Source organism: Mauremys reevesii, linkage group 1 (genome assembly GCF_016161935.1).
Source record: "Mauremys reevesii isolate NIE-2019 linkage group 1, ASM1616193v1, whole genome shotgun sequence".
In the NCBI taxonomy this organism is placed as follows: Eukaryota; Metazoa; Chordata; order Testudines; family Geoemydidae; genus Mauremys; species Mauremys reevesii.
The window spans coordinates 195,678,125-195,694,664 of NC_052623.1; the positions used below are offsets into that span (position 1 = coordinate 195,678,125).

At 39.7% G+C, this 16,540-nt stretch overlaps 1 protein-coding gene across 7 annotated transcripts in view; it reads right to left on the reverse strand.

Annotated features, from left to right (window-relative positions):
* PHLDB2 (pleckstrin homology like domain family B member 2) overlaps positions 1-16,540 on the reverse strand; it is a 172,597-nt gene that overhangs the window by 47,707 nt on the left and 108,350 nt on the right. For all 7 annotated transcript variants that reach the window (XM_039535539.1, XM_039535588.1, XM_039535569.1 and 4 more), the window contains 3 exons: positions 12,132-12,518; positions 8,194-8,337; positions 7,220-7,357 (listed from right to left, as the gene is read on the reverse strand). In XM_039535539.1, coding sequence (XP_039391473.1) covers positions 7,220-7,357; positions 8,194-8,337; positions 12,132-12,518 — 669 coding nt within the window. The remainder of the gene's footprint in view (positions 1-7,219; positions 7,358-8,193; positions 8,338-12,131; positions 12,519-16,540) is intronic.

The window sequence follows — 16,540 nt, forward strand, 5'->3', positions numbered from 1 at the left end:
GGCTGTGAATTTGGTGAGGCCCTAACTATAAACATCAAAACCACTTGGGAATTAGAAGGAACAATATGACAGCGAGGGAACTGCCCTGGCTAAGAATAAAGACAAAAGACTGATTCACTATGTCACAGTTTGGAGAAGACACTCGGCACCCATTCACGGAGGACCTATGCCAGTGTGTAGGGGTAGTTTATGAAAGATGAGGTCCTGGTTCCTTAGGGAAGCAAATGCTGTGAAAGACTGAAGTTTGGGGTGAGAATTGACTCTATCAGATAAAGAAGGTAACTATCAATAAAGTGTAGCTTTAGTTCATGTTTTATTATTTTGTTTTGTATGCAACCATTTGTTTCCATCACTTTCACCTGTTTCTATTTGGGTCTCTATTCTTTCTTAAAGAAATTTCTTTTTGTTTTACTATACCTGAACTCAAGTACAAACCGGGGTACACGCTTCCTTTGGGAATGGAAGAGCTGGGATTTCTCCAGAGGCTGGATATCACAGGGGGACACTCTGAAGGGATTCTGGGGCTGAGGTGCATCTATTGTCAACCAGCAGGACTGGTCCCAGAGAAGAGTGCTTGAGTGACTGACAGGCTGGTTGTGTTAGGGATCTGACACCCAGGTGGCACAGGCAAGCCTCCCTCATGCAGGAGGAGGGTGTCAACAAGGTGATTGACAGCCTTGGGTGCCCCGAGAAGTGTCACATCACTATATAGACATGGATATGCTCCCAAGGGGAGCCTCACCCTGTCCATAAAATAAAATTCTTAGTGGCACTGCGTTCTAACTATTTCAGTGGAAGGAGGACGCTCTGCTTTTAGTGACTTGCTATCAGTAGGGCTATAACATCTGTAGGGAATTTGTCAGGATATATTCCACCCCTCAAAAGTCAGCCTTAGCCCTCCAACTAGACAGCAGATGGGGAACACATCCCATGATGGTTAGACAGTAAAGGAGGCTAATGGAAGAACCGTGAGGCAGGGATGAATGTCAGCCTTTCTAGTGTTTCTAACATATTGCCAGTTTCCCAAAATTTAAAGCACTTGCAACGTTGTGGCTGGATTTCATAAAACAAAGAGGACTGCTTGACATTCTGAGAACAAAAAAACAAGGATGGAATGAAGCAGACACGTTGTTTGCTCTTCCCTCTGTACTTCCCCCTGTTTCTTTAGGGCCTGTTTCCCACACTCTTCTGTCTTAGGAGAGAAGCACAGTTGTGGATGAAAGCTGGCACAATTTAATTACTGCCAGACATGGGGAAAGGAACATGACACGAAAGGGAAAGCCATTTCCTTTTCTTTTCCCAATACTTCTCGTGGTGGAACAAGGGCTGTTTCTCATGCACACCATAACAGATGACATACAGTAGGACATATTGTAGGAGGGGCTCACTCATATGAATAAGGAGCTTTCTATCAAATGCCACAAGCATAAAACAACTACAAAGCTAAGCAATTCTGTATTAGACTAAACAATACTGCTGCTTTAAGTACAGCCCCACACTAGCAGACATCAACTTCATAGCATTGCCAGAACAGAAAAAGTAAGTCTTCCCAGCTAACCATAATATCCCCAGCAGCACAAAATGCTTTAAATAAGAAAACTTCAAAATATTGGACAATCTTAACACATACTGGTTGATGACAAGAGGATACAAAAGAACAGGTATCCTTCTAGCAGTACAATCCACTGTTCAATTTACTTTCTTCATAGCTGTCTTGGAATGAACTTGAGGTTTCCAATTATCCATTATCACCTATAATGATCCTTTTCCCCTATCAGTATCCTCATTGTTGCCGGACCCTATTCACAGCCTTTGTAGACTTCAGCATGTTTGTTACTTTTAGGTGGTAACCAGTAGCCTTGAATTCAATTAAATTACTCAACTGCTTAAAATTATACATGTACTTAAATATCTTGCTAAAGTGAGACCTTAGTAGGGAAGATGTAAAAAATGATGGAGTTATTAATCTGTCTGATTCTTTAGGCTTTGCACATTTTCACTGCAGCACAAAAACAGTAACCTGAATTTTAGATCCAAAGGAGATTGGAACTACCGTTAGAACTACCAATGTGTATAATTTTGTTTCTTGTAGTCCCTTTTAAAAGATTGGCAGACTGGCATCTTTTCCTTGGCTGAGTTTCCACGATCCTCACAGTACAGTACAGATTTGGCTTTGAAGAGCCAAGTTTCAAATATCCTGGCATGTGTGAGATGTTTTGCTTTTTGCCCCCAAAATACTTTCACAAAATAAAATGTAAGGTGTGTTATCCTCTGCCAACCACTCCCTGACTTCTGTATGGAACATGCTCGTGAGGAAATGGACAGGAAACACTGTGGATGATAAGAGACATCATTCCAGAGTATACTTTTCAGCAAGACATGAGAGGGGTCCTACAGAGGAAAGATCACTCTTCACTCCTAAAATTTATGTTTAAGTCTCTGGGCCACTTATTTCCAGGCAGCAAAGCCTTTCTGCCACAACTTCTATTAATCAGTGCCAAAGTTCACGAGCACTGTCCTTTTGTCATGTCCACCTATTCATTATTTCATTTTCTTTTTCACTAATTTTCATCTCTATTTTTTCAAAATGCTTTACCTTGGTTATGCGTAAACCAAGTCGATGATGGTATTCCGCTACATATGACAAAATTTATTTTCAAATCTGGATAATTCAACATGGATAAATACAGTTTTATACAACTTTCATAAAGACAAAAATCACTCATGGACTGAGATAGAGTATGGCAGGTCTCCATCTCAAAGTGTAATTCTTAGGAAGCTGTCACTGAAAATAGCGCAATGGAACAGAGGTGCTAATTCAGCCTTCACAATTGTGTCACTATCACATACGTAGAATGCAGACATGGTCTTTCCAGTAAACAGCAAGTTGGGGAAGCGGTACGGGGCAGGGGAGAGGCAGGAGCAGGGAATGTTTATTTTTTTTACTTGTACAGTTTGGTTCTATATAAAGAAGCCAGGTTAAAATCATTGTCAAAATCTGTAGTAAAGTTCTTTCCCAGGAAGCATGAAGCTACAACCAAGTATCAAATTGCATTAGCACTGAATTATTTCTGGGGCTGCCTCTGCCAAATTAGAGCATACAATCAATAGTTTGCTACTGAAGTCCGAGCAATTCTATAACTGAAGTGGTTAAATGCTAGATTAGGCTTCAGCTGGTTAGGCTTCACAGTGTTTTGCTGTTTTTCCCCCCTGCGGATGATAACAAATATGCACAAAATAGCACTGTCTTTTCAATCACATGAACACTTAGGGTAAAAATGCTTCTTGTTATTACAAGAATGGGAAGATTGCAAACTGTGGTCAAATTGATTGCTTAATCTACAACCTTTGTGATAGCTGGGAGGCAAAAACGATTTCCAAATATGCAAAAAAAGTCACACCTTGCTATGTAAGCTAACATGGTCTGAAATTCCACTGAACACTCAAAGAACCCAAGTAGAAATTCTGCTCCGTAGCCTGGTTACCAGAGGCTACCTAATAGCACTAGAAACACGCAGCCAAAACCCCTGTAACTTTCATCTTGGGAGAATCTTGGCTCCATTAGCCCATTTACTTTCAGCAAGTTCCTACCCATGTTTCAGCAATGGTGCAGCAACAGTGCAATGAACGAGTACCAGAAAAGGTTTTCATGGCATGGCATTAAACACACCAGAGCCCTGTCTAGACTAGTGATTTGCACTGGTGTTAGCAGAGGTGCAAACGCACCACTGCCGCAATGTCGGTACATATTTTTCTAGTGTAGACCAAGACCTAAAAGTGGATTGGTATATACCAGATTGCACCTCTGCTAGCACCAGTGCAAATCACATTCTCTCTCTCTCTCTCTCTCTAAAAAACCTTCCTGTGAAAATACCATTACACCGTGATGAAGAATGGGGGAAATTAGATTTATTTCAGAGGGCTGCATTTTTTGTAAGTTAAAATGTAAGGCACTGACGTCTACAACAGGGGTAGGCAACCTATGGCATGCTGCCAAAGGCAGCACATGAGCTGATTTTCAGTGGCACTCACACTGCCTGAGTCCTGGCCACTGGTCCAGGGGGCTCTGCATTTTAATTTAATTTTAAATGAAACTTCTTAAACATTTTAAAAACCTTATTTACCTTACATACAACAATAGTTTAGTTATATATTATAGACTTCTAAAATGTTAAAATGTATTACTGGCACGCGAAACCTTAAATTAGAGTGAATAAATGAAGACTTCGCATGCCAGTTCTGAAAGGTTGCCGACCCCTGGTCTACAATAATGTTAATGACAAAGGAATGGTTTTGGGTTTTTTTTTGTTATTTTTTTGTTTTTTAGGAGGGGTGAGCAAAGAGCTTTATTTAAAAAATATGACCAATTCAATACTATTTTCTTCCCCCAGCCCCCCACAAAAAAATGTGAGGGCATATTTGCAAGACTAAGAGAACTGACTGTTTAACCAATCATGAGAAAGTATATTATGCAAGAGTTGTCCCCCACTGCCCTATTATGCAAGAGTTGAGCCCTATTGTGCCAGACAATGTACAAAAATGCTGTAGGAAACTGTCCTAATTTCCTACAGGTGAGAAACAGGAGAAGAGAGAGATTAAATCCACACACAGCAACTCCACAGCCAAGCCAAGAATCAAACTCTGATTCCCCAGTCCAAGTCCAGGGCCCAAATCACAATGCCATCCTTTCCTCTCTTCTCTCCTGCTCATCTAATTTCAGTCCTGGGTTTCTCCCAGGCCAAGACAGTTCCAGGTCTCTTTCTTTGTCATGGGTGGGTAATGGACATTTTACATTCTGGAGCACTAGCACTACTCGTGCCTCACAAGAAGATGACTATTGTTGTTGGGGATACCCAAGTAGTCAGAGAGTATCTGTGATGGCCAAATTTCTAACACATATGCTCTAGGAGAAAAAAAAAAAAGCCATGGAACCTTTAATGATTACAAGGGGTCAACAGATGGCACTGGCAAGCACCAAACTGAGCCCTGACACTATTTGGGGAGGTAGGAGGGGGCATAAGTTTAATACTGCCTCAGAGGAAATATGCTGAATCGTCAGCATCACTTTAGGCAGCATTTGGGAGGGGAGGGAGGGCAGAGAAGGGGAAGGGTGTTTCCCATCCAATTATAGGATAGGCAAGAACTTGCTTAGCTCATGAGATATTCAGAGAGTGTAATTTTACATAAACAGAACTATTAAACAAGATACTGAAAATTATTTCTTTCAACTAGCTAAAGAATTATATTTATTTGCATTACATGCCCAATCTTTTTTTTGTTAACTTTTCCTTCCTCCTCCAAAATATTACAGCTATGACTTTATGACATTTTACTTCACAATTTGCATGATGTGATTTTTTTTTCTTTTTTTAAAACTTTCTATTTTCTTTAAGCCTTCCAGGCCACTACTGGAGGAGATTTGTATTCTCTCACTTACATTTTTTGTTTTTAATATAAAAAACTTCAGACTTTGGCAAAGCCATGAGTATGAGTACTGAAAGCATTCTGAAAAAAAAAATTAAATCCATTTATAAAGGTACACTCAAGACAAAACTAACTAAGATATTTTAACCTATATTACTAACAGCATCTTGCATTGTAAAAAAACAAGTAGTTTAAATAAATTTACTTTTCAAATAAGAAAAGCCTCTTTAGGCAGCTTGTTTACTTTCTGCTTTGCACTCAGCTGGAAAATTAAACTAGACTTGCCATTTTCGCTTGCTGATTAGCATACACAAGTACAATGCTGCTATGTTTTGATTCACAGTTCTGTCAGGGAACATTTAAAAGTGCTTCAAAAATGTAAAAACGTAGAAAAAATAAGGATTAATTTCTATTTGTCATAAAGTTTGAGGTTAAAAGAGAACGAGTATGAGAAAGAGAGAGAAAACATCACTCAGACATTGAATTTCTATCTAGTTATCCAAATATTTAGGGGCTCACACTATACAGTCTGAGAATCTCAGCTCCCTGGTAGCACCCCTTTAAAGTAAAGCTGTTTGCACAGCCGTAACTTACCACCATTTCACCTGAAGCCTGGCCAGTGACCAGCTTTAGACTGGTCTTTGGCCAATGAGAAAAATGAAACCTATTAAACTGATTTTATGCTCAGGTTAAAAATGTGACTAAGGAATCTGCAAGTTGAGCATTACTGAAAGTTGCAGCAGCACTGATATATAAAGTGAGTGCAGGCCTGAGGAAGGAAGCAGGTAGGGAAGCCTAATAAAGTTTAAGCATATTTACATGTGTCACTTCGCAGAACAAGGAGGCAACAGGACTACTCTCTGTGCAACTTTAGTGAGCATGCAGCTGAAATGTGGAGTTCAGGCTCAATACATGACAGACAGCAATGATGTGGAAAGAGTTCAGAGAAAATCAACAAAAGTTATTAGGAACTGTAGGCTTTACTTAGAAGGAAAGTTTACAAGAACTAAAAATGTGTCGTTTCTCTAAACCACACAAGGGGATGGTGAAAGGTTCATGGAATAATTGCAATGAAGCCTGTTTTAGGCGATCATCCAAGGAACAAAATCTAAAACCAAAGGAACAGAACACAATCAAGTGACTAAAGGATGGAGAAGAATTATTTAGAGTAGTTCCAGGGAGACAGTTTTAAACTGAGTTCTGGGATGAAATTAAGAAAAGACCAGTTATTGGCTGAATACCCAGAAAAACTTCCTGACAGTTAGATATCATAGGCTGTGAAATGGTCTTGCAAGAAAAGACATGCTGACTTGAAAACACACTAGACAAGAGCTTAGAGGAAGCAATTCTTCTCTGGCTTGATGGGGACTAATAGGTCTTTTCCATTTTGGGTAGCTAAGATTTGTATTTGAGTTATGTCAGTATTTCACAGAAGTAATTCTATTAAATAACAATTGAAAGTTATGACTTCACATACTAGAGAACTAATTAATTAATTTGCACATGTAGAAAATTCCTTGTAGATTGTTAACTTTTTAAATTTTGGCAATTTCCAAATTGAATGAACCTGCATACTTGTACTAAAAGTATACATTATTAATTTATTTGGACAGCTGTCTTATATATCATTCTGCAACAGTACAAGTTCTTGAGATATTTTCTACCATATATAAATCAAGTAACCCACCTATAGCCAGTGCATGTTACAGAGCTCCTCCTTTATGTTAATAATTTGAATATATTTTGAAGATCAAGGACTAAATAGCACAACATTTGTGAAGATAACTTTATTTACCTTTGTCTTTTCACCAATAACATTTCTCTCCAGCTCAGCTATTTTCCTGTTCAGATGATCCAATATTTCCTTCTCTTTCAGAAGTTCAGTTGTTTCAGATTTCTGTTCCCCATCCAAAAGAGCACATTCCATATCCAGCTAGGAACACAAAACATTTCTCAAAAGCAGTCCATCTTACAAAGAACTCTTCGTACACGTTTTTTGTTACATTTTAAAAAGTAGTGTTGATGCCACCAAGCATGAGCTTCTACATGTTACAAAGAGATCACAAATATGTAAAAAGGAAAACCTCACCATAAAATATTGAAACATAAACCAACAAACCAACTTTTAAATATTATTTGTTCAGCACTTATTTTTTAATTCTCCTCTTCTTTGCTTCCTTCTGTATGATACTGTACCTACTACTTGTGCCAGCCTCTGCACTAACCACTTTTGGAACAGCTGCTTCTTTCCTGTTGTTACTAATTAGAGACAGGACAACTTAAGGCCCATGCAGCTTGGTTTGCAAGTGTGAGATTCCAGAAACCAACAGTGCTTCATAGTCTTGCCAACACAAGGGTGAGGAGTTTTAAAAAGAAGTTATCTCACATCCTTACCCTTTAAATGGCTACATGAAATACAATACTCCCAAGTGAGACAAGATACTCAGATGAATCCATCAACCATTCAATAATCAGTAGTTAGAACTAGAAAAGGCCAAATAGATCGTATTATCTAGCCTCCTGCAAGGGAAGAAAATAGTCCCTGTAGTACGGAAATATCAGTTAATATGATACTGCACTTAATTTTGGCCAAAAGGCAGAGGATTTAAAGGCTATGTGGATACATGAGACTCCTGTGTATTTTATTTACACACATATATACACATATAAAACAAGCTATGTGCATATATACAATTTTAGCTATTTAATGAACATGACATTTAAAATCAAAACATGTGAAAAGAAACAGGAGACCTCATTTCTTGATACCTCTCTTGAAGATTCATCCATCTGGTCATTTAACTCTTTGATCTTCTGTTCAAGTTCCTCTAAGTTATTTAGTATTGTTATGTGTTCTTCCTCCAGTCGACCAAGCTCCTGCCCTCTTTGCTCATCGCTTGTGTATTCTGGTGTCTGTAATTAGTCATTAGGTGGTGTTTATTAATAAAATTCCAAAGCAGTACATTTTTTCCTTCCTCTCACTCTGTGTTCAACTACTTTACACAATTATTGCATTGCAAGAGTTCTCCTTTTATGCCTGCTAATTGACACTTCACTTGGAAGCATTGGTTACTGAACTTCATACTATATGAAGTCTTTTCTCATTAACTCTTCTTGTTAGCTATATTCTTCAGACACTTCATACATTGTGTTATTTTGGTTGTAATAACACAACGTTCTCTCTTACTAAGTAAAACAGATACAGGAAGATAAATTTCTCCTTTTAAAGTATATTTCAGTTCTATATATAACAAAAACCTGGATGTTACAGCATTTCATAAGCAAGTGTCAAAATGAGTGGCTTTTGTAAGATGGGTGCACAATTAGCATGGCAAACCATCTTTAAAATCCCTCTTTCCTGCCTCAATTATTTATTGGACAATTATGACAGATATAAAAAGCAGCATTAAAGATATTTTTGGAGTTTATTTTACCCAGGAAAGCTTTGTTCTGAAACAGCAGCTAGTTTTTAAAGTGTTCCTGCAAATTCTCCTGTTTTCTAAAGGCTGAAGCAATAGGGTCAAATTACTTTTTAAGGTCACTCATTCATTGTCTCCAGACAGAATTAGAATCAGATCCTGGCTCTCAATCCCTTGCTTTAACTGCTAGACCATATGGCCCTCTTCAAAACCCAGTGAAGCTCAACTACCTAATTACTATTCTGAGGGCAGACATTTTAACAAGAGATCATGTGCAAATCTGACCTTGATATTTGAGAACAATGAACTGCATTTCATTAACACGCAAGTGCCTGTTACAGCTCTTCTCTTCCTTTAGCAGAACACACTTTACCATGAATGAATGGTATTCCTTACTTACTAGTGCTAGTAATCCTATCAGGAAAGCCTCTTTTTGTCTGGTATCCTGTTTGGCTAATGGTGACATAACATCTTCAATTTCAACTTCCCAATAGAGATTAAAAATAGGATCTTTCATTTATGGAAAGAAAGTAAGTCATGAGGATGGAAGGGTTTCAAGAGTATAATAACTTGCACATGAAGTGTTTTAATGTAAATTTCAGATAAAAGAAAGGAGAGAATCAATAATATTAAGGTGTAGTTACAGGGAACTGGTTTTTGCTTAAAATACCCTTATTTCTAAAGGCTCGGCAGAAAGACTTCTAGAGGAGCATCCCTCTTTTTTTCCTTTAAAGTAAATGATATCCCCTTTTACCTATACATGACCAAAACCAAGTCAATACAGAAGATACCCTGTAAACTTACATTTAAATGCAATGAAGCTAATGTAGCCCTTACTACAAAGGGATAAGGAGAGAAACAGAAAATATATGAAAGCTACAATCAAATACAGGAGCCACCATCAAGCACACAGTGTGAAAAATCCTCTACTATGAGGTGATGATTAAGATGACTAAACTGAAGAGTTGTGTCTTGACATCTTTATTTTGAGAGTCCTAAGAGTTAGCACTGAAATGGATTAATGATGATCTAGTTATATTGTAACTGACTGGATATTCCTGTTGCAACCTGATATAATCTATCTCAGCATTTCTCAAACGGGGGTCTGTGAGGGTACTCCAGAGGGTCTGCGCGTCATGTCTGGGCCCACCAGCCACGCTGATCAACTCCTCCTCTTCCCTCCCAGTGCCTCCTGCATGCCACGCAACAGCTGTTCGGCGGTATGCAGGAGGCACTGGGAGGGATGGGGAGGAACGGGGATGGGGGGCGTTAGAGGGAGGAGGTGCAATGAGGTGGGGAAGAGGAGGGCAGGGGTACAGCGGGGGCGGGAAGAGGTGTGGTGAGAGTGGGGAAGGGTTGTAGCCACGGGTGGGACTGGGTGGGCCGTGGCCAACCCACTTAGCATCCAGCCCCACCCCCTAGCCCCAGCTCTGCTCTGGCCCTAGCACTTGCCCTGATCCACCCACCTGCCCGGGGTTCTTGCCGGGGAGCGGAGTTGGGGAATGGAGGCTTGTCCTGCTCCACCCGCCCGGTGCTCCTGCCAGGCAGCAGGGTCGGGACATCAGGGCTTGCCCTGCTCTGCCCATCCAGCGCTCCAGCCAGGGAGCGGGATCAGGACATGGGGGATTGCCTCGTTCCACCTGCCTGCCCACCTGGTACTCCTGCTGGGGCCAGGCAGGTGGGCAGAGCGGGGCAAGCCTCTGCGCCAAAACCCCATGCTCCGGCTGGAGCGCCAGGTGGGCACGCGGAGCAGGGCAAGCCTCTGCACCCCGACCGTCTTAAAAAATAAGAAGCCAACAGAAACATTTCCATTACAGTGGACATTTTAGGGAGGAAGGAATGAGAGACGATTCTAGTTCTTTCCTCTTCTTCTGGCCACAGGCCTGACTGCTTGAACTCTGACAACAAAGTTGGGTGGGAATTTTTCCATTAAACATTTTTTGATCAGAAAATTCTCATTCATCAAAACCAAAATGTTTCATGGAAATGTTTCGATTTCAATTAACTCTTCTTGATAGACAGGCAGGGGTCTGACAGAACCAGGGCTCTCAGGGCTTCCAGGCTGCCTGTTCCATGGCAGAAACTCCTACAACTCCAAAGTCCGGAGGGGAGGCCCCTGGAATCTGGGGGTGGAGAAGGATGGAGCTTGTGATTTCATTTAAAAATAAAACAAACAGAAAAACTTTGATTTTTCTGAAACAATTTTTTTTAATTTCCCTTCTGCAGAAAATTTCTAATTTTTAAAAATGATGGAATTTTCCATGAAATGGAAATTCTGAATTTCAACCAGCTCTACATGAAAATAATTCTAAATTAAATTTGCTCATTCCATGCAAACTGGTTACAGAGCCACTGAAAGTTACAACATGTATTCAGTGCAAAGAAACTTACAAGTAAAACTAACTACAACACAAAAATGTAGAAAATTAGCCTATCACTGTTCCATTTGAAGGAAAGCTGCCAAAAGGTAAACAGACATAATGAATAGCAAGATATTAATTTGATTTTTGAAGTGTTAGCTATTAGAAACATCACTAAGGAAATTATTTTATTTTATTAAAAGGAGCACCCTTTTAACTTACAAGACTGCACTTTGAAATGAATGGGGAATATTCTGAAGCAGTTTCTGAAAGAGCACTAGATATTTATTGGAGAATATCCTTGGACAGATTTTGTGGTGTGTGAATAGGTCGACTGTCACAGTATACTTCACAAGAGGCAGCATGTTGATTGGAGCAATGGCTTTGTTCAGAATAAGAAAAGGGGATGGGGGAGTAAATTCAGCCAGGCGATTCTTCTCTGCCCCCTTTAAAACTATTCTGGTTCGCTGGTCAGAAAAAATCTGGTGATCTGAGAGCAGGCAGAAATCTCAGTCAAGGGGAAGAGAAAAGTTACGTGATTTCCTCCTCTTCTGGCAACAGGCCTGAATATTTAAAACAGTAAGTCTCCACATGACAACAATTATAAATTAATTTTGCTCATGAAACTCGAGCTGTCTACAGGACAGTTGAAATGCTACTTATTTAAATAATTGAATATTGTTATTTACCAAGCTCCCTCTTCCTGAACAGTTTATCACTTGGGAAAAGTACTTAAAATAAACAGTTTTCATAGCAAATGAAATCACCAATATTTCAATTCATACTGGACCAAAAACAGTTGTACTGTGTGACTAAAACTTATCTTTAAGCCTTTTTCTTTGTGATTTCCACCATGAAAACTGAATTCAACTGGAAGACTTCAGCCAAGCGTTCCCAATATGGGATGTTCACTTCTCAAGAATCTTACCTTTGGTACGATACTTAGGTACGAAGACTCATTGGAACCCTTCAAGAAGGCAGAAGAAGCTAAAGCTGGAGTCTTCATATTGTCACTGAAGTGTTCATCAGCTCTAATTCCTCTAGAGGAAAGGAAAGTGGAAGCACTTCGATTGAGATTACTACTACACTCTGAGAAATCAGAATCACTTGCTGACGATTTCAAGTGGTTTCTAAATCTTGCGTCTGGATTCATTTGAGAATCTTCAAATACAGAATCTTCATCTGACAGCTGAAGTTTTTCAAGTTCTTTATTAATTTTTTGAACATCAGCAACAGTGGTAGCAGCAGCAGGATCACTATCAGGTTTGGAATATTCAGCACATAAATTGAGGATGGTCTCCAGCCGCTGTCGCTCCTAGTAATTGAAACAAACAGTGCTAAACGTAACATACAAATTTCAAGCAAAGAAAATGCCAAAGCTACACAGAGGTTCACTATTTTTAATGTAATTTTTTAAAAGTCATTAAATTTTCTTATGTGCCTTTACCAATCTAGGGATAAAGCATTATACATGTTTATACATATACATAAAATGATGGTGTGGCAGAGGAAACAAAAGTTAATGAGGCAAGAAATCCTAAAATTGGGAAATAATTTCTTTAGAAAAGAGTTTAATGTAAAATCAGTGTAATAGTAAACACTGTAATATTGTGTGTGTATATATATGTGTGTGTGTCATATAAAAAAGGATTTAAAAAACTGGGTCAAAAGTGAGTTGTAAGATAGAGAACATAGAAGCTGTTCTCCATTAAAGACGATCCCACATTCGAGTTTCAAATTTCCCTTTTCACCACAGAAAAAGATAATTTTTATTTATTTCCAGTAGCACTCAAACATGAATAGTCCTGCCCAATAGAGCTTACTATCTAAAAGATGTGTCAATCTACTTTGTACTTTTGGCTATGCTCCTCGCAGAGATTAAACGATTACACTAATTTTACATAGAACCAATTTACACAGAAGTCATTCCCCTTTTTTAGGACTTCCTGTTTCATTAACTTTCATTTCCCCCTTCTTCTCCACACTCCCCCACCAATTTTGTAAATTGCTTTACATCTGGAGACATCCACCTTTGATCCTTAGGAGGTTAAGAAGGAAAATAATATGTCATGACCAAAGGTTGACCAAAATGGAACAGAACCTAAAACAGGGGGTTATTGCTTTGCCAGCAAACTGTTAAGTTATAAAAGCTCATGAAGAAGTCACACCATTTTCTTAACATTGAGAATATGAACAACTATGACAGACTTCAAGCTGTCATGGCTCAAGCTATTGTAGAAATACTTCATTCCTCAGAAGTTTTGAACAGCTCTGCAGTATTTTTAAAAATTATTAGAAAGCAAAACCAGATTTGTAATGCTATATATAATGTCTTTTAATATCAAATTCAGAACAAAGTTACTAGATTTTTAAAAATATATTATGACTTAAGTTCATGTTCCTTTTGTTAAAAAAAAGAGGGGAAAAAATTAATTGGAAAACTGGTTACCATAAGCCTACTTAAAGATATTAAGACCTCATTAAGACAGCTTCATGTTTTGCATTAATACCAACACTAATGAATAAGGTTTTTGTACATTTTTCATTTTATCTCTAGGAAACACTTCTAGACTATCACCCAGAACATTTAAAAACAATAACAAGAGCAACAACATCTCTTCTGAATCTCCCTCCTGCCAGAATCACTACAGGCTTATTCAGTTTCCAAATTCTACCTGGCAGTAAATCCAAAATCAGATTTTGCAAGATAGCTAACTTCTTGTAATCCTATCTCACTTGAGTCAGCAGCAATTAGAACCAAGAACCAAGTAGAAGAGTTAGAGCAAGACACTCTTTCCGGTTTCCCTGAAGCAAACCATGAGTGTAATAAATCTTAACACAAATTAACAAGTACTTAACTTTTAGTAGAATTCAATGAAGGATTACAGAATTACATGGATGAGATCATCCACAGTTAATGTTAAAGAGAACAGATGTATGTATTTTTTTAAAAAGATCTAAACCTTCCTGTTTCAGGGCATAAGCAACAGAAATAAGATAGAAATTTCCCCTTTGGGTAGCTTATTCCAACTTGTCCACTATAGAGCTTCTTGCACCGTCCTCTGAAGCCTCTGCTACTGGGGCCATTGTCTGAGACAAGCTGTTGGACTATATGGTCCGCTAGTCTGATTTGATATGGTAATTTTTACACATTCTTCAATAAAGCAGGTGGCAGATTCAGCAGATAGATTGCTCCAAACCTATGACACCCCACCCCACCCCACCCCAGTCTCCAAAAGCCCTCCATGCAACTATCCCCAAGCTTCTAAGCCTCTCCTTATTCCCCTCACAGGTTCATCCTCCTTTCCTCCTAGCTGCTACCTTTAGGGCAGGCAACCCAATCCCTAAAACACTGTGCAACAGCTGGCCAGGAACTACAGCATTTATGTATCTCTTGCCATTGCCACTGGGTGAGGCCTAGCCCTTTGATACTATTGTCATAAGAGATAGAAATGAGGCAGACAATATTAGAACATACAGTCCCATCCCCCCCTGCAATGACAGGATATATTTCCTGTCTCCCACCTCATCAATACAGGACATACCTGATTCTAAACCACAACGACATTTTATCTTTGTTAAAGGGCTTATGGGAGCAATGATAAACTACCACTTTGTCAGCTGATGGGAGGGAGGGTTATTTTGGGTATCTTTACAAGTCTCAGCAATGCAGAAAGCTCTCTCTAGCACTTGGGGAAAAACACAAATTAGGGCAAAAATCTCTCTCACTTTTCAGAAAGTTTCTGATGAACTTCTATATTTGAAGACACGTTATAGAAATACCTATGTCCAGTATCAAAAATAGTGTTGTTTGCTGTCCTTGCTACTGCACAACTAAGAGGGGAATAAGTTATCTCACTTCTATTTCAAAATGTGCAGCAGTGTATTAAGAGGTTTACACACAGGAAGTTCTGTCTGATGCTATTTCGTGTATTCTATTTTTATCACTTTGTTTGCAGCCAACTTCTTCTAGCTCCAAAACACCTGCATTCATCAGTTCAAGCCATAAATTTTTAAAACTGGCAAGCCAAGAAAATGTCCCAGCAACTGAAGAGATAAAGGAGGTGGTATGTGAATAAAAATGTATTAAACTAAATTATGCAAGGAATGTATCATACTAGCTTTCAGGTTACAGAAAATATAAAATATGCCAAATTGGATTGTGCTGTTTTACATTCGGTGCATGAGGCTTCGAATGAAGACTTTTAAGCCCTTTTTCAGTACATTTTCCCTTTAAGTTTCCTTTCTACTAGTGTATACCATTTGCCTGTGTTTTTAACCCACCATGCCTAGAGCGCTGTGCAGATACAAAATGTATATCAGCGGATGTGGATATCTGCGGACGGGGCGGCTCTAGGTATTTTGCCGCCCCAAGCACAGCAGGCAGGCTGCCTTCCGCGGCTTGCCTGCATGAGGTCCCCGGTCCCACAGATTCGGCGGCAGCCTGCGGGAGGTTCGCCGAAGCCGCGGGACCAGCGGACCCCCCGCAGGCATGCCGCCGAAGGCAGCCTGCCTGCTGCCCTCACAGCGACCGGCAGAGCACCCCCCATGGCTTGCCGCCCCAGGCACGTGCTTGGCATGCTGATGTCTGGAGCCGCCCCTGTCTGCGGATATAAAGCAGATATCTGCAGAGTTGCAGGGCTCTAGCCACAATGAGCGAGACCAGCAGGGCCATGGCCAGTGACTGAGCCAGGAACCACAGTGGCAAAGGCAGCAGCATGTTGGGCTGCCACTCGCAGGAGCCAGCGAGTGGCAGTGCTGCTTTTACTGATGCAGTTCCTGGCCCGGTTGCTGACCACGGCCCTGCTGATCTTGCTATTGTCACTAGAGCCCTACAACTCCACAGATACTCACTTTATATCCACAGATAATAAATTTTGTATCCACGCAGGGTTCTAACCATGCCATCTGCTGTGAAAAGTGATGTGTACAACTCTAGTGCCTATATTATACTAACACACACACCATTGTTAGCACTGATGAAGCTATACTGGATAGGCATGGCAACCACTTCAGCTACTCCTCTTTTCTGTGAATCTCATTTACATGCAGGTGTATGAATTACATAAATGCAAAATGGTGATGTCAGATCAAGATATCAGGGCAGGGCTTGAAAAATCCACTTGATGAGTCATCTGTAGCAAGTAGGAAGCTTTTCAGGGAAAGTGCCATTAGCAGAATCTAAGATTCCATTAATAAAATATATAGAAATAGAGTCTATACCCCTAATTATTGACAAGTTAACATGAACCAGATATAATCAATGCAACAATGCCTACCACTGTTAGCAGGCAAGATTGCTCCAATGCCTCTGATATGGCTCAGAGCTTTAGCAAG